Raw genomic sequence first — 18,002 nt, 5'->3', positions numbered from 1 at the left:
CTATATGTAACTGTCGCGGATGACTAACAAATCGCCGTAACTGAACCGCGTGGCGGATTAAGCGCGGCTATTATCGAGTAATTTAAACGCAGCGGTCGCAGAAACACACGACATGGTGTGCACTAAACATCTCGCAACGCGCGATGACATGCGCGCAAGCATCATTTATTGTTCTATTTTAATATGTTCCTTCCTTATTTCATTCAAAGCGAGGGAGTTGTCCAAAGGTACGAACTGAATTTCGAAAATACATGTGATTTGGACCACATTTGATTTGATAAAGTACTTTGTAAGCTCAAAAGTTTCTTTTTCATCAATTTTGTAAGAGAAATTATAAATTAAAAAAAATTAAATTACAACATATAATAATATTAAACATTACATTTGCGAGGTTATTTTTAAGAAGAATTAGTAATTATAAAAAATATGTATGAATAATGATACAAGGAAATTCTCTCTCTTTGCAATTTATATAGAGATAAATAAATAAATGAAGCAATTCATAATTCAGTTACTAGAGGCAAGAGATATTGGTGTGGTGCACTCTAATGGTAATCTAGCATTCCAAACTTACTCACGCCAGATGGTGAAAGTACCGCGGCAACCTTTAGCCACTTTGCCCGTCAGCGTTTCTTCCGTTTACGTACTTGAGAGGAGACCTGGGAACGGTCACGGAGAAATGTGATTGACCCCTTCTAGTCCCTGAACCTCCGAGGGTCGTAATGGAATTACTCCAGAGCAATCTTTCTACCCCTCTGTAATTCTCTGTAAAAGTATTTTTTTCCCCCCGTTGTTGTCTGCATGCAAATTATTCTGTTTAAGATATATACATTTACATTTTAATTCAATTGACGATAATCACACTGTAATGTTTCTGAGATTAAAATATTGCCCCGAGATAACAACAATCATTTATGTCTCCAATATATATTTTTCTATATGTAGACTTTCTATATGTATATTATTATTGTTATTATTATTTTCTCTTGCGTCTCGCACGTGTTATAATAACGAAAATTATTTTCTTGAGATTACGGTGGCGAAACCGCTTCGGAAGAATTTTCATCATCTCTCTTGACGGTATAAGGGTACTGTGAGAGATTTACTCGAAACGAGTTTGACTGCGAAAGCACTGCCGCTGGAACAATGCCATGATCTGTTCTTTAGGAGGTACCGTTAAGTCACTAAGAGAGCCTCGTTCGCGTCTCGTTCGACTCGGTGTGAGACGAAAAGTGAGAAACTACACGAGCACCGCGAATTTAGATGTGCGAAGATAGATCACGATATCTCAGAGTTTAACTGATAAGCGGCATCTCAATGAGGGCTCTTGTAGTTAATTTGACGATACTGAATGAAGAAGAACAAAGTCAATAGCACTATAAATCATCTGTACGTTGATTTAAGGTTCTGTAATTATCTAAATTTTCGAAACTTAAGGTAAACTTTTTTTTGTTCTTATTTAATGATGAGAACATAATTAAGGAAGACTAATTAATTAGCTTCCTCTTGCTAATTAGTCTATTAAGTTAAGTCTCACAATCAGATATGAAATGGATGATCTCGAACGAGCAGCGATTCGCGTTTCTTTCTTTGCGATAAATCGACACAAATAAGCCTCTGACGTATGGAATGGTGTATTAACACCATTCCATTAGTTCAGTTGCTAAATTTGATCTGTCAATTAATGATCGATCAATTTAAAATTATGAAATACCACGAAAAGAGTATGTTTTTCCCTTCTTTCTCTTTCTTCACCAATCACGGCGAAGAAACAACGAAATCCTCATGAATGTCTGCATTTTCATAGTTATTTCCCGAAGCGTTTTTCTCGAGCCCGGCAAGAGGACCGACAGTATCATGTATATTTATAACGCCTGCAGTCGGCGTTGCCGGTCGGGAGATTAATTCACTGCGGGGCTTTTTTTCTTACTAGGATGCAATTTACGTGGGTTAAGTAAGTGGGTAAGTGAGAGCACAGAGAACGGAGCGGGACCGGCCGGCTGGGGATGATTAGGGCGGCGGGCGCCACGCAAAGTACACGCACTCGCGCGCCGTTGCATCGCCGTGCCGCGCCGCGCCGCGCCGCGCCGCGCGCCGGCCGACTGCATTCTGTGACGGCCACACTGCAGCGGAGTCCGAGAGTACGCATGCCATCGGGACTTACGTCGTCGGATGCAAATAATACATAAGTGCCGCCGTATGGCGGGGTGGGAGCGGGTGCCTACGGGGGTACGAGCTAATGACCGAAAGAGTATGAGGCCGCGTCCTCGAGTTTCCACGACGTGAGAAAAGAGATCGTGCGCGCGACTCGAATCGCCGCCGCGCGTTCCTACATACGCGAAGCTTACGTCCGCGTATGTATCGGTTGAACTTTACGGTCCACCTGCGGTTATTATTTCAGCATTATTTCGCCATTGCCATTTGCGGGCGCGCGTACGTATGGAATAAACGAGGATTATCCTTTTTCATCCACGGATTCTGAGACTTAGAATCGTTTTTTTTTTACCCTAAACGAAAGTTATTCTTTGTCGCAGCTGTAATCCTCCACGTTATAAGGTGTCTCGACGACTAAATCTTAAACTCCTACAAGAGAAAGTGCGATTAATATTTAAACAAGAATTATCTACTTATATCATCGAGGATTTATCATCGCGATAACTTTCCAGTTTACATATGAAATGTTAAATGATTTCGTAATAATAAATATTTTTTATCGACCGAAGATTTGAAAGCGAAAATGGTACAAGTCGAGATTCATTAAAATTCCATCGTGTTATTTCTATATTTGACCTCTGTATTATAATACAGGAAATTTATAAGAACCAAACTCTCTCTTGATGCCGTTATTACTTTTACGTTGACTTACGACGGTGATCGTTTATTTAATTAAACACTTCCATTGAAAAAGCGCAATTGAGATCGCGCTATTTTTTCCATTTCAGCCTTACGCGCCAGCATTGGCGCCCGACTAATTATCCGCAATGGCAGATAGTTTCGCTGCATTTCGCACCGGCGCGCGGCGCGGCGCGGCGCGGCGCATTAATTTCCGTCCGCGTGGTTGTTTATGCGAGTCTCCGCCTTCTGCTTTCGTGTCGGTGACCGCACGAATGCCGAAGCGAGCGTTGCTGCTTTTAATTAATAGTCATAAGCCGCGTTGATAGGAGAACGTCGGTATCAAGGATACCGACCCGCTCATGCATTCCGTCCTGGAATGATTTGACACTGATTTCCTCACTTGAGCTTATCGAGTTTAACGCCACGTTGTTTTACAGTTATTTCGCAACCGAGATGAAAACTTACATTTATTTTCTTATTATTTTATTATTAATTCACTTTTATTATTTTACTTATTATTTTTATACTTTTTATTATTAATCCTTTTATTTTATATTTGATGTGTAACAGAAATTTAGGCAATACGCGCGTGCGTTTTCGTATACCGCTGTTTAACCACGGATGTGCGTGCACACCGTGAGGTTTTTGTAGCACGCGAGTCGATGACCGTGTCGCGATATGTTGCTCATTGCCGGGCAGCCGACCGCAGAAACGGTTTTGTAATTGACAGGTATGGCAATGTGACACCGTGACGCGATGCCACACGATACACACGAATCGAATGCATCCCTCACGCAGAGCATTCCGGTGGCTCGCGTCATCGCTCTTCGATCTCTTCAAGAGTGCTGGACCCATCTTGGGTCCGGACTCGACCTGGTTTAATATCGTTGTGCATCTTGTCACGGCGTATATACAAAGCGTGCAGTGAGATCGTACGATTATTGTTACGACCAAGATCCGTCAGAAAACCTTGATTAAAATTCAAGCTCGCCCTTTGCTTATATTTATACTTTATCGACGTTCAATGAACACTATTAATTTTTATTTTAATTTAAAAAAAGCATTCCCATTTTAATATTTTTTTCAGTATTGCAACGGCGTTCTAGAATTCGAAGAAAGAAAGACTTTGAGAAATTACTGAAACTTCTCAGAACAGAAGAAGAAACGTGCAGTGATCCAAACTGAATCTCGGGGAGGCCGCATAAGGTTAATAATTTGCGAGCAACGATATAAAAGAAGTACCGGCCGAGCCGCGAGGTATCGGTGCCGCGTATTCCGCAGCTGTCGCGTTATTTAATATGTCGGCGAGCGTGTCAAGCAGTGCTTCTTCACATCCTTTCTTCCCCAGCTTCTCTTTTGTGTCTTCCTACTTCCAACGCCTTTCACTGTCTCGCGCTCACATGCGTGCGTTCGCACGCGACGACGCCAGAGCGTAAATTTCGACCGTTTTAGTGGATCTCATTTCGCAAACACGATGTGTCTGGAATTTCCAGCTTTCTTTCGTGTATTTTGCAATCTCGTGTCTGTTTCGCTGCTCGTTAATTGCCCTTTCACCTTCTATTTCTTATACGATTATAACAAAAGTTAAAACAGTAATTTCACGATACGAGAAAAACGATACGTGTATAAAATGTAACGAGTAACAATATACCATAGTAAAATCATTACAATATTATTGTTGTGAATGATTTATGACCGTGTCCCCCCAAGGGATATTATCGCGACCTAATTATTTGCGACTTATTATACGTTCACTGTACATATGATTATTACGTATCGGTAATAGTATTATCATCTATTTCCCGTCAATCTCACCTCTGCCGTCGTTCGCGTCGACTATCCCCGAGCGTAATGAACGTAATTCATGTAATAGAATGTAATAGGTGAACGCGTTGGTCTCATCGCTATTGCTGTGATCTTGAACGGATTCTTTGTACGGTACTCAAGGATATGATCGACAGAAGTATCATCGATCGACGACCAGAGTTCATTAGAGTACGCTTCCGGCACGTATTTATAAATCGACAGAGAATATTCTCTGAGAAATCGATGGATATTACGTACGAATGCATATGAAGGAATAGCTGAATAGATACGATGCGTAAATCTATTATCTTAACGTTTCCTATCTTCTTACGCAGCATAAAATGCATTTTGCCACTAATGAAATTTCAAATTTCCTCGAAATTTGTCGGTGTAATTGAACGGCTAGGTGGAAACGGCTATAATGATATATACGTAGCGATTGAATTGTTGATCGAGTTATTGATCATTTGCGTCGAGTTATATATTTCCCTTCAACGCATTGTAATGTACGTATTGTAATATATTTTACGATCTACGAGCGGCCATATAACATATTACGCAATGTAATCACGGACTAGGACGAAAAGAAAGACTCTACATTCGGCTTTCACTATTGCACAGCGTCACGCTGACGATCGCATTGGAGCGTAAATATTATACAGTCGCGTTCAACTGAGCATTCTTCGATATCTTACACGGCGCTATCTTACATTCTCTTATCGCGCGCGGGAGGCTGTATCCCGAAGATCTTCCACCGCTGTAAAAATTCGAACCGGCGCCAATTACCGCCTCGCACGTAAATCTTCTTCCCGTGGACCGAATGCAGCCTTCGCTCGCGTGACTGAAATCCGAAAGAATTTTTATACCCTATAATTGTGGGAAGGAAGATCCGTGGCGCGGGCGGCTCTTTCGCATCGATTTCGCGCCGGAGATCGTCTGATGGCCGTCTTTAACTCTTTGCGAATCGCGCCGGCCAATTTCGTAGATTGGCGAGCGATCTGTTCGAGACTTTATTAACGTTTTCAAGACCTTTCCATTGTTGGAGCCCACAGAAGGCATATGCCTTCGATCTTTTGGTCGTCTATCAATTCCATTTTAATAAATTAAAAGAAAATGGGATTGAATAATTAAAACGTTTTTTAAATTATATAACGTTTTCAGAACTTGGAAGAGTCAAGACCTTGTGCAAACAAAATAAAAGATAGCTCATGTATCTCGTTACATTCGAACATCTTATTGTTAGTCTTAATGAGCAAAAATATCATTAGTTTGATGTTTATGATATTAACGACGTTTATTTAACACTTATAAAGATGGCTGCACGGCGTTTTTCTGCATTCTGTGCTACTGACAGGTACTTACCCGGAGCGATTCTCGGGAAGGCCTTCGGAAGGTTGCGATCCTGTTCGCTTTCGCTTTGTATAGCGCGTGCGTGCGTGCGTGCGTGCCTGCGTGCAAAATATTCTCCTCTATTGCCAAGAGCTATAACAATTCACGTTGTGCGACACCATATGTATACATTGTACGTTCATTAGAAATTCCTTCACGTTCCCTGCCTTCCGGTCGGTGCCTCGACGCCGTTATCGTATTTAGAAAATTCTTTTTGTCATGTATATCAAATAGAGAGTAACGTTCGTTGAAATTAAAATACATGTAGGAACTGTAATTTAAAAGATATCAAAAATATTAGAAATATTATTAGGAATTTGTCAATTGTTTCCGAAAAATATACGATGACTATTGATATTTATGTTATCAACAAAATCGACGATTATTTTATTTAATCAAATAAATTAATAATCAATTATTATTATATATATATATTTAATATAAACTTTTGAGTTTTACTAAAAGCGTACTAAAGAAAGATGAATATATATTCACTTTGTATTTCTTATATGAATTCTGAATAAGAAACTTGTGATGAATTAGCGAAAAAGAAAAATAAACTCAAGAAGTACAAATCTCTCGTCTTCCTTTTTGGATAAGAAAGGCTCTCGAATGGCTACGATGAAACAGCAGCTTTTGTTTAGACCATGACTCGATAATTCAACAATATTTGCACCAATACGTCACACCGGTTTGCCTACCAGCCTACCCACATCGTTGTGTACCGTGATGTTTGCTTTCTTTTTATTCCGAGACGATTTCGTGGACGATCGCATAACGCATATCCGCCCACGTCGTGGCGTAATTGTATTGTAGCCGAAGAAATCTTAGCAGCTTAAGGCGGAAGAAAAGTCAGTCCTAAAAGGCGGTCTGTCTCGGGCGAAGTATCGAGGTCCCTTAACGGGACCTTACCATTGGCCATCCGCCATAAATTACACATTATATCGCGTAAGAGCCAACCCACGTGCCGGTAGATCGTAGAGTGCTCGCGAGATGCATTTTTCTTGGCCGTTCGCATGATTTACGGCCGACTGTAACCCTCCGAAAGTTGGAAGTCGGATATCGTTGCATCTCTCGCTGTTTATACCTCCGCGCGTTTTAATGGATTACTGAGGAGTTCATTCGTAAACGGATGTATAAATAAGCAAGTTAATTATTCTACTTCATTTCTACCTTCCATTTTTTCAACTTTTCTTTTTACGAAAGCATTTTTTCAAATTATACGTATTGGGATGCCGTCTTGTTTAATGCAATATTTCGAATATATTTTTAAAACATATTTTTCTTTATATCTATAATATCATTATTACTCATTGTAGATCTCCTTTTTATATAAAAACACTATGATTATATCGTATATAAATTTAATAAGTAATAAATTATATTGTATTATTTAATTGCAAGATAATTTTCTATAATATTTGATTGTTATAGATTATTGTTTTATTAAAAGATGTGATAAGCTATTTTAACTTTGTCAATTTGATATTTTGCATAGATCTTGTCATACAATCATGATAATTTAATATATCAAAGCGAAGGAGAGGGAACAACACGCGTATCTTCACAAAGATGGGAATTAATTGTCAGTAATTCCTTATCCTTGCTTTCTTCGTCTTTATCATTTATTATCGCTTCGTAAGTCATCTGAAGGGATGGCCGCGCCGACCGATGATGGTCTTACACCGACTAATCGAGTGTATTTGAGTGATGTAGTGCCCGTTTTAGAGCGTACAGCGGCGGTCCGCCGTTAAAAAGTCACGCCCGTGTGTTCGAAGATAAATTTCTCATCTCGCAATAATAATACGGAACAAGTGGCGCTGACCCGGCATAACGGTGCCACATCGGTGGAACATGATTTGCCGGTACATCAGAATCGATGTCGTAAATTTTTCGGAGCGTTTCCGACTTCGTCGGAAAATAATTTATGTACGTTTTCGAGCACGATCTGCTCTCGACTCGTGGGTGGATATACTCCGTCGGGGGGCCATCAGAGTTCGTTACAATTGAAATATCCGCATACCGAGATCACCCATGCGCGAAACAATACATTCAGAAACGGAGCGTATTCTGGGTATATAACCTTTCTTACGGTTAATCTCCGAAGAAACGAGGATAAGAGCACGATATCTAAGCTAAGCTTCTTGCCGAGTTGCCGCTAGTAAAATGGCATTAGCAGAGCCGAAGAAATATGAAAGCAGTGCACATTCTTAAACAACAGCGGCATTATCTTGTAAGACAGATTTTCTAAAAAGTAGACGAAAATATCTTTCGCGGCAATCAGTGAAGCAGAGCAAATAACCATTCTCTCTACGGCATGTTATAGAAAGTTCCTTTAACGTGACGTAATCCAAATTAATTGAGTTCAATTCACATTACATTACATTTTTTTAATTCGTAAAGATTTCCTTCTTCAACGATTAGCAGATAATAGAATTTCACTATTGGTAGTTTTAATCTATTATCTACAATGGATATGTATGGCTATATAGTACATATGAAGATTTATAGTTCATTTATAATTACAACCTATCAGCTTTGCAATGCACGAATATCGGCGTGAGCAATTTATGTAACATTTGATATAGAAGCGCGATATAATTAATAAGAAAATTACTAAATTTTAATCGGGCCTCTCGACTCGAGGTCTTTCATCGTCAAGCAAAGGGGGTGTTCTCCTTCTCTCGTTATCGTATTCGTTCCACATGGGTGTCCAGTATAGCTGTATCCTATCGATAATCGTGCTTTTATTGGTAGTAGCTGATGCCTGCGAATCTGTAATAAAAGCGATAAACGTTTTATGAGTGGAGAGTTTAAGCAATTTATACTTATATATAGGAACACAAACCTTGTCTGGAATGTTTCCTCGCTATGTAGCTGCGCACTTTTCCGAACCAGCCCTCGTTGAGTCTTTCGCGAAATTTCGGCGTGGTAAAAGTGTACAACAGCGGATTGATCGCACTGTTTACCGGCAGAATGAAAATCACTATCCAAGCGTGCAAATCGGCTATAAATTTTATTCACTTAATTATTAACATTATATTTACATTTAACTGCGCTATTAAATATCTGAATTTATGCAGTTAACATTTTTTTTTATATAGATCTTGTTTATATATTACTTTAAGTATATATTCTATGTTTTATATAATTTTAACAAAACAAAAATTTTTAGATTAATTTTCCCTCGAAATAAAATAAAAAGTAAATACTTTATTCATTTTTTGTTACAACAGTATAGCATGCTGAAAAGTAAAGCTTAAGATTTGCATGCATATTTCTCGAGTAGATTATAACGGAGACGATGCCGCGTCGGTGTGGGAACGCGAAAACTCGCATCAGCGTTTCTGCTTACGTGGCACGGGATATTTCATCATGGCGAGGATTTTCAACGCTATAATCGGTGCCCAACATGCCGCGTCTGTCAACACGATTAGGAAGAACCTGAGGGCGAACTCGGAATCGCCGACCGACAACGGCGTGGCACGGCGTGTTCTCCAGATGCTGGCGAACATGGCAACGTAAACGTAACCGATAATCATCAATCTGCAAATGAGTGCAATGATAGCCTGGAAAGGCCCCCTTCTTCCAACGCAATATTATGGCAATCACGAAATCGATCAAGCCTCGTGATACGTTGATTAAATTTTTTGACGAACGCTGTACCGTTGACATAATTGGAACTTACTCGAAAATTCTGATACAATAATGATTAGATGTAATTACGTAATGTAGAACCAATTCCAAAAACTAGCTATTCGGATATAACTTTTCTAGGTTTTAGAAATTTTGCTGCGATATATCAGAAAATCAAGGAGATCAAATCAATAAATTATAATACATTCTTAAAAAAAAATGGCAGCTGGTTTCACATCGCATAATTTAATCCATGGTTCAATTGCAAGATTCTTGTAGTAATGTGCAGTTTACCCGATGAGATTAAGTCCCAGAAAGATAAAAGCCGAGTATTCCCAGCCTATTAGATATGGATCGTCTATATGTAGAGGAAAGCACATTCCATTGACACCATAGAATCTTGTGCTGCTTCTCCAATGGATAACTTTTAGGTCCAGAGAAAACATTAATCCGTAACGATCAAACGATTATATATATATGGAAAATTTCTATTTTCTCTCGAAAAAATTCTTAGGTTTATTAAGATAATGACTGGTGATTTAGATATATATTTTGTTATATTATTTGAAATATGAATTTGAAAATGTTTATATTTTACTGTGTAAGATATAATTAATATAACTATAAACTATAATATAACTATATAATAAATAAAAATTCAAAAAAAAATTAAAGAAAAATTGTTAGAAATTAAGAAAATTAAATAAACAGATTCTTCTTTCAAGTAAACAAACCTGGCACAAGAGCGATGATAAGTCCGATGATCCAGATGACGATCATCGATGAGGATGCAGCTTGAGATGTCATGGCGCGATGACACTTCAAAGGTGCTGCGATCAGAATAAATCGCTCCACGGACATAAATGACAGGATGAGCACGGAAACCTTGCCAAGCAATTTACAATCATCTATTTTAATTTTCGATTTTTTTCAACCTTTATAATCTCAATTTATATCTAACTGTAATACTGCTATTTGAAGAAATTAGAATCGTGCGCGAAGGAAAAGTTACATTTAAATCTACTGAACTCGTTTCTCAAGAAATATGCGGATGCCGCGCATCGATATCTATTCGAGCAACGATTGCGATTTGAATCGGAAATGCTTTACAGCTATAATTACATAAATAAAATTAAATGTGCGCTACATATATAATATCACTAATGTCGACTTTGTCACGGCTACCAGATTTCGCTGAATAGTAGCGTAAGCGGTCATTATAAATAGTACCGTTAAATAGCAATTGTACGTTGCGAATTGAAAATTGTGGGATTCAGCGAGGTGTTAATGTGCATACCTCGGATGATGTCATCGCCAGCGCACCTAAGAGCGTGCAGGGCCATGAGGACATCCATGTACTGGCTTCTTCTTTGTAGTTATCGCGAAACCTCGCGTCTTCTATGGCGATTATGAAGAGGTATATTCCCATCAACATGTCGGACACTATAAAAGGATTACGTGACTTTACCGCCTTGTGATTTATAGTGAGCCCAGCATTAATATGCTCGATCGATCATCGCGTGCGCTTTGTTGTAAACCGCAAACTGTGATAACTCGCGTGCACTTCGTGATTCGATACGTACGAATCATTTGAAAAGGGATTATTTACGATGTCGTTATCTCGTGTCTACGTTCAACTATGCGGAACCAAAGCGGTAGTCAGCGGCTATTGAAAATTTTAAATTTTTACAAATTTTACTTTCAATTTTCAAGACAAAATCGTCCGTACACTAAGCCAAAGAGATTTTTATAAGAGATATTTATAAAGTCAGAAAATTATTTTTATCTTATTTTGCATTTTTATATAATTATTCTATGCTACGATGTTTAAAAAACGATTTCGTTCCTTTGAATTTTTCAAATGTCTTAATTGTAGAGTTATCTTTTTGAAGAAATGAAAGATGAGCTCTTTTTCCACAAAAATTCTAAATATTTCGCTAGGGACACGTTTATGCAATTACCTGCGAGATTTCTGACAATGATACTCAAAACACGATTCTCATCTTTAGCGGTGAATCTTCCCCACAAAACGAGGCTATTACCGAGACAAGTAAGGCAAGATATGCTCCAAACGGCAGCCCTTAACAGAGGCTTATCCAGCAAATGAGACATCGATGACACTCCTTCGGAAAGAGAGAAAGACGAGATATCGAGTAATTTTTCTTAGTATACATTTTGTCACGTTTGATTCAATATTGAATCAATCAGTCGTTGCTGTAATTTGAGTAGCTTTTATCTTTTATTGATCTAATCGCGAAATAGGCCTTACCATCGCTGGCAGGTCTGCATTTTTGTACCTTCGGCGCGTAAGTCATGCAATAGTGAAATTTCTTAAAATATCTGAAAATTTTGAAATCTTATATTATTGGTTTCAATAAAATTATCAAACAGAAAATTTAAAGTGAAGATTAATAAATTTAAAAATTACAAATTATACTTTAATTTTTTTTAAGTCTAGAGTGCATGGGAAATATATAGCCTGTTGAAATTTTGCAAAAATTATGTTTAAAAGATATAAAGATACGAATCATTTGCTTCTTAACAATCTTCAAAAAAATTCTTTTGTTTTAAAAAAAAAACGTTGAATTAAATAATAGGAATAGGAACGTACACAAAATCGAGTCTTGGAAATACGTCAAATGCGTTTTTATCCATACTGTCCATATTTATGTCCTCGACGCTTCTGAAATTCCATGTTTTATAATGAAAAAGTTGGTTACTTAGTTCATTAACTTATATATTGATATAAATAAATTAATTAAGAAGATGTATGTAATGTTCACACACATAAAATTAATATGAAAAATTTGTTCTACTATAATCTCACGTTCTATTATTATTATTAAGTGGGAAAAACCGATCACGAAGTTTTTAAACGATGGAACTTACAGAGAGCGAAGATTACTCAATGGATTAAAAATCGTCATTGATAACTCGACGACAGGATTGTAACCGATTAATCTGAAAGAACGAGATTATATGAGGCTTGCAAGAATAATGGATCTTATTTTCAAACAGAGATTCCGGTTTACATATACAAGCTTAAATTATAATTAAAACCGGTTGCGCTTGCGAGTACGTGACGTTTCCGTAGTTCACTTTCGCGAGGAGATCTTTAGCGTTAATGTAAGTATCAGCGAATAGCGCTTAAGCACGTATGTGGCTCAAACATTCAGCGGCAAGGCTGATTATCACGTGTATTGGTATTATGACACGGATGTTTGTACTCACAGCTTCGACAGATTATTCACGGGCTGGAACACGTTTGACGGTATCGTGACTATTCTGTTGTACGCCAAGTTGCTGAAACAAGGCTTTATTTTAATTGTGTTCGATCGCTGATATCTGATTTATCGTCAATCCATTAGATGCAGTAGAGTTTTCCATTAATAACGTTCGAGATAAAATGTAGTTTCCAACTTCTAACTGTATATCTGCGTCATCGTCTGTTGTGCGGCAATAAATCTTCGATACTTCAACTCCGAACAGATGCGAATTACAAATGTGTAAAGAAATAGATATGATGATAAAAAATTAAACACTGTGCTTAATTACGTTTATATTGCGATTGGAATAAAAAAAAAGAACCTATGGAAGTTACTTTAAGAGCAAATCGACTTGACACAGTATTAAATCGATAATTTTATCCTTTGATTACAATAACCAAAACGCCAGTACCGTTAACTTGAAACCGAGTCACATTAACATTTATGCACTTACAGCTCAACAAGTTGTTGCAAATTCCGAAACGCGTTCTCGTCGATGCTGCTTACGCTATTGTCCTCCATACTCCTGAATCATCGTTGAGCCGTTAGCTCGCATGAATCTTATTAACAATGACAGTAATCGCTTCCGTAATCTACTTCGTACGTACAGTGATTTCAAAGCGGGGCATCCGGCGAACAGATCTTCCGTTATCGTCTCAAAGTGGTTTCCGTCCAATATTCTAAAATGCGACTTCAGAAAATCGAACGTACATGTGCACACATTTTTCATTTTCATTAAATATAAATATACAATATATAATATATATTGTATATCTATATACATATAATGAAAATTAAAGGACACAGGATGTCCCGAAATTCGCGAATCAAAATATCATAGCAAGAAAGTCTTCGAAAAATTAAGTAAAAAAGTTATTTGTAAATTTTTAATTTAAGCAGTAGTTTTTGGGATATAAGAGTTTAAATTTAGCCAATTATAGATTACGATTAAACGGAAATATATCCGTGAGCGACATCGTAGTGTTAGTGGTCGTGCACTTCACGCGAGTACTAATCTATAATTGGCTAAATTGTAAATCCTTATATATCTCAAAAACTATTCCTTAAAATAAAAATTTACGAATAACTTTTTTACTTAATTTCTCGAAGATTTTCTTGCTACGATATTTTGATTCGCGAATTTCGGGACCCTGTATACACATATATATACATATAGTTTACATTTCTGTCAATTCCGGTAGCCGTGGTAACTTCAGAGCGGATGTCGTTAACATATTTTTATTCAGATTTCTTGTAAATAAAAAAGAGCAGATTAACGTATACTCATGCATTATCAAACATGATTATGGACGATGCAATCTTACTAACAGCTACACTGATAATTGTCAGCAGTGATTCTTACAAATAGAAAAGCATATTATGACACGTGGAAAATTAATTTTTTTTCGAAAAGGAACGACACTGATAAATTTCCACAATTAACTGTACATTTGTTGCAATTTACTCTTCAATCTGATTGCATTGGATTTGCATATTAGTCGTTCCCTCTCTATTCAAGCTATCGCGAAATTACCGCATCAAGGAAGCAATCTACAAACGGATCTAATTGTAAGTACATTTTCAAAACGATGCGCTCTAGATGGACGCATTGATTATATTACATAGTAAATAATAAGCGTGCTTATCGTACATGGATTAGATTACTCGGAAATTAGTGGTTGATCTTACAAACTTTACTGTGTATAAGAATCACACATCTCTGAAATTTATGAACAATAAATATAAGTGGAGCGGAAGATTTCAAATAATAATGTTAAATAAGTATACATATTATAACATGTATTAACTAAAAAGAACGTTATATATATATATATATATATAACAATTAGAAAGTAAGTTTTATTTGACAAATGATGGAAAGTTAACAGGTTGAGATCGTCCATAATTTTTCGTATTTTAACATAGTAGCAAAGTAACATCAAATAATTATATATATATATGTATCCTGAGACAGTTTATACATCAAGTATGCAGTAGTGCTGTCTTCTAGGTCAGAAAAATCTGCCGTCACAATTTTATTTTGATCCAGTAGCAGAGTTTCTAATTTATTCAGTCCCGTTAAATGTCCCGGTAGTATTTCGCTGATGCTATTATTTGTGAGAATTCTGTACACATAACAAGTTTCGTTACACGTATTTGCAGATACTTTTCAAAGTGTTACAAATTATTTAATTTGAGACACGTGTACTCACAACCAAAACAAGTTAGACTGATGGAGAAAGACTCCCTTTTCTAATTTGACTATATTGTTATTGTCGAGATATCTGAAATTATAGAAAACTGTAAAAGGTTTTATTTTGTGTGCAGAGTATTATAAAGTTTTTTTATATCTTGCATCTCGAAGCAAAGACATTGTAGCGCAAGGATAACTTACAACAAGCGTATCTCCGGATATCTCGATAATGCATCACGAGATAAGTGCGTGAGCGAGTTGTCGGTTAGGAAACTGCAGAAGTCATTTATATTATTAGTGTAATTAATAATATCATTCAGAGAATACACATTTAATTGATGTAAATTTGCCCAATAACCAAGCAAATCAATCGTTTTCAATCGCTAATATTATTAAGTTATCGTACGCGAAACACATTAATTCTATGTCGTATATGAAAAAATGATATTACGATAACAATATTTTTCTCTATAAAACGTACATTGCTGTTACGTTCGATGATAAGATTTTGGGCATATCAGTATAATTCGTGCAAGTCGCACGACACGCGTCGTAGGTGCATTCAGCTGGTGCGTCGAATGTATCTGCGACGAAAAATATAGGAATTTTTAAAAATCATAAATATCGCGTATTTCTATCGCGTACTTTATGATATTACCGCAATTCTTTGAGTTTCCCCAGTCCCTTTCCTTCATAAACCAATCCCAGTTTCCGTGCATGTCAACTGCGTAGCAAATTTATCGATTAGGAAGCGAAATCTATTTTTGAATCTAGAAATTACGATAATCTTTCTCCTTCTGTGTGGATGAAAGTTAATGAGTGCTACTAAGATAAACCCAGTGAGAAATGACCGTCAATTAGACATCGAATTGTGTCAAATTGAAATCATCGTAATCATCGGTATCGATGGTTCGACATCAATTCGATGAGTTTCTCACTGAGAAATATATGTGTCTGTTATTAAAATGGAGTAACGAATATTAGTGAAACAATCGAATTTTCTTGTACTGCCATACCAGAAATTTAATAACAATTTAATTTTGTAACTAAAGAATTGTAAGCAAATTCGAATAGAAATTAAAACCCGGGCAAAAATTGTGATAAGTATTAATATATAAATAAGATTTGATACACACAACAAATTTCTGTGGATTCGTCGTCGCTGTGTGGACAATCCGGGATTCCATTGCACCAGCTACGTTGTGGCATGCACGTGGTGCTGTTGAGACACTGAAAGGTACCGATGGGACATTTATCTGAAATATGTTAACATATGAAAATATATCAGAGTTAATATAGATATATTCTTGATTACATTGTCTTAATGAACTGTATATCGTAAAGTTGTAAGAATTGTTCTTCCACGAAAATGTTTATCACGAGACAGTTTATTACATATGCTGACGATGGTTTAAAAATAAATAAATTTAATATATACTATCGTTTTTATTTATAGAAACAATTTAGTAACCTTCAGTTTCACGAGAATATGTCGAAAGACGCATTTTTATCTTGTAAAAAACAGCGTGTACGTGCTAAGGAATAGAAAATAGTTATTAAGAAGTCTGCATATGTAATATTCGCAAACGTTCAAATCACTTATGTATAAACTGTTATATAATGAAGAAAGGAATGATATTTATGTATAACCGCAAATAATAAATAAGAATTTTATATAGAAAGTATATACACAGTTCTTTCTTTTTTTATAATATTTATCGTACATAAGTAGATTTTTTCCGAAAAAATATGAGAAATATGATACTCCTTCCGAATTGAAAAAATAAGAAATTTCTATTGTATTTTCAGACAAATTCTTTCTCCATCAAAACTGCCAACAATATTTATATATATTTATATAATTTCAAAAAATTCAGAAAATATTTATGTAATTTAAGAAAATTCTAATTAAAACTTTTTAAACATTTTATTTTTTTCTTTAAAGTTATCGATTTTCGTTAAAATATCTTATAGAAATAAATATATACCAAAGTCGCAATCTTGGAAAATTCTTTGGAGTAACGAAAATTAATGAGATTTGCTTTAAATAAATTAATTTGTAAGTATATAATAATCATACCTTGATTGAAATAATACACGAGTCCAGAAAGCAAACAAAGTGTTGTAATTAGTGATGCACCGACGAGAACAATGTGCTTATATCTCATGATTTTTTAATATGTTTGCTGCTTTTATTTGCAAAATTTAATTTAATTTTTCAAATATAATTATAAACTTAAGATTTAGGCGAAGAATAAATAATATTGGTACTCGAATATCACTATACTGAAATTTTTGTGGATGTCGTGTAACTGGCTAGCACTCAGGACACCAACTGCATGACACTAGTTGAATCCGTTTGCTCATGATGTAAGCTCCAATGTATTGCACACGCGCTCTTCGTCGACCCTGAAGGAGCTTTCCTTTGTACGTATTTCTTCCAATCTTAGCCTCCCTCGCTCATAAGCATAGTAACGTGCGTAAATAAGACTTACCGCGGAGGCTGCAGAATTCTTAATTTCTTGCAATCTCAAAAATTACGAATGTCGCATCCCGTCATTAAAACAATACAATGTAAAATTTTGTAAAGGATTATTTCTCATTGTAATAAATGAGGAAACAACGTCATCGTAATTCCGGTGAGAAAAGTAAAATAATTCGATGCAATCAACATTGTTTATTCAGTTAATGTCAACGTTTTTTGTACCTATTGTTTTTCAAAAATTGATTTTTAATTGCATTCTGTTCGGTGAGTACATCATACAAAATTTAAAATTTTAAACAGTAATCTTTCAAGCGATCTTTATTAAAAATTTATAGCATTTCAAGGAATTTAGTATAGGTCGTAGAAAGATCGGATAAAGGATTACATAAAC

General features: G+C 36.2%; 2 protein-coding genes across 2 annotated transcripts in view; one reads left to right on the top strand and one right to left on the bottom strand.

Annotated features, from left to right (window-relative positions):
* Positions 1 to 6,421, top strand: part of LOC105462811 — a 91,075-nt gene extending 84,654 nt beyond the window's left edge. The window contains exon 5 of the mRNA XM_011709661.1: positions 3,923 to 6,421. The gene's annotated coding sequence lies outside the window, so the exon portion shown is untranslated. The remainder of the gene's footprint in view (positions 1 to 3,922) is intronic.
* A 1,984-nt stretch (positions 6,422 to 8,405) lies between these two features.
* LOC105462735 (relaxin receptor 1) lies at positions 8,406 to 17,495 on the bottom strand. The gene is made up of 21 exons (XM_011709560.1): positions 17,207 to 17,495; positions 16,263 to 16,382; positions 15,785 to 15,850; positions 15,608 to 15,710; positions 15,328 to 15,399; positions 15,146 to 15,217; positions 14,915 to 15,058; positions 14,115 to 14,183; positions 13,541 to 13,612; positions 13,387 to 13,458; positions 12,898 to 12,969; positions 12,556 to 12,627; positions 12,278 to 12,349; positions 11,936 to 12,006; positions 11,628 to 11,789; positions 10,964 to 11,109; positions 10,401 to 10,551; positions 9,961 to 10,090; positions 9,386 to 9,576; positions 8,879 to 9,037; positions 8,406 to 8,805 (listed from the first exon to the last, which is right to left on the bottom strand). Exons 1-21 carry the CDS (start codon positions 17,292 to 17,294, stop codon positions 8,654 to 8,656), a joined length of 2,256 nt encoding a protein of 751 aa, XP_011707862.1. The 5' UTR covers positions 17,295 to 17,495; the 3' UTR covers positions 8,406 to 8,653.
* Positions 17,496 to 18,002: the final 507 nt, after the last annotated feature.

This window comes from Wasmannia auropunctata, unplaced genomic scaffold (genome assembly GCF_000956235.1).
Source record: "Wasmannia auropunctata unplaced genomic scaffold, wasmannia.A_1.0 LD336095.1, whole genome shotgun sequence".
NCBI classification, from domain to species: Eukaryota; Metazoa; Arthropoda; class Insecta; order Hymenoptera; family Formicidae; genus Wasmannia; species Wasmannia auropunctata.
This window is presented reverse-complemented; position numbering and strand designations above follow the sequence as displayed.

Bases quoted from the DNA above. Each gene is read 5' to 3' on its own strand.
- LOC105462735 (XM_011709560.1), bottom strand. From the start codon at position 17,294: ATGAGATATAAGCACATTGTTCTCGTCGGTGCATCACTAATTACAACA. The intron at 13,459-13,540 runs GTACGTACGAAG...ACGATGATTCAG, and splicing joins TGCCCCGCTTTGAAATCACT to GAGTATGGAGGACAATAGCG. The intron at 11,110-11,627 runs GTAATTGCATAA...ATCCTTTTATAG, and splicing joins CATTGTCAGAAATCTCGCAG to TGTCCGACATGTTGATGGGA.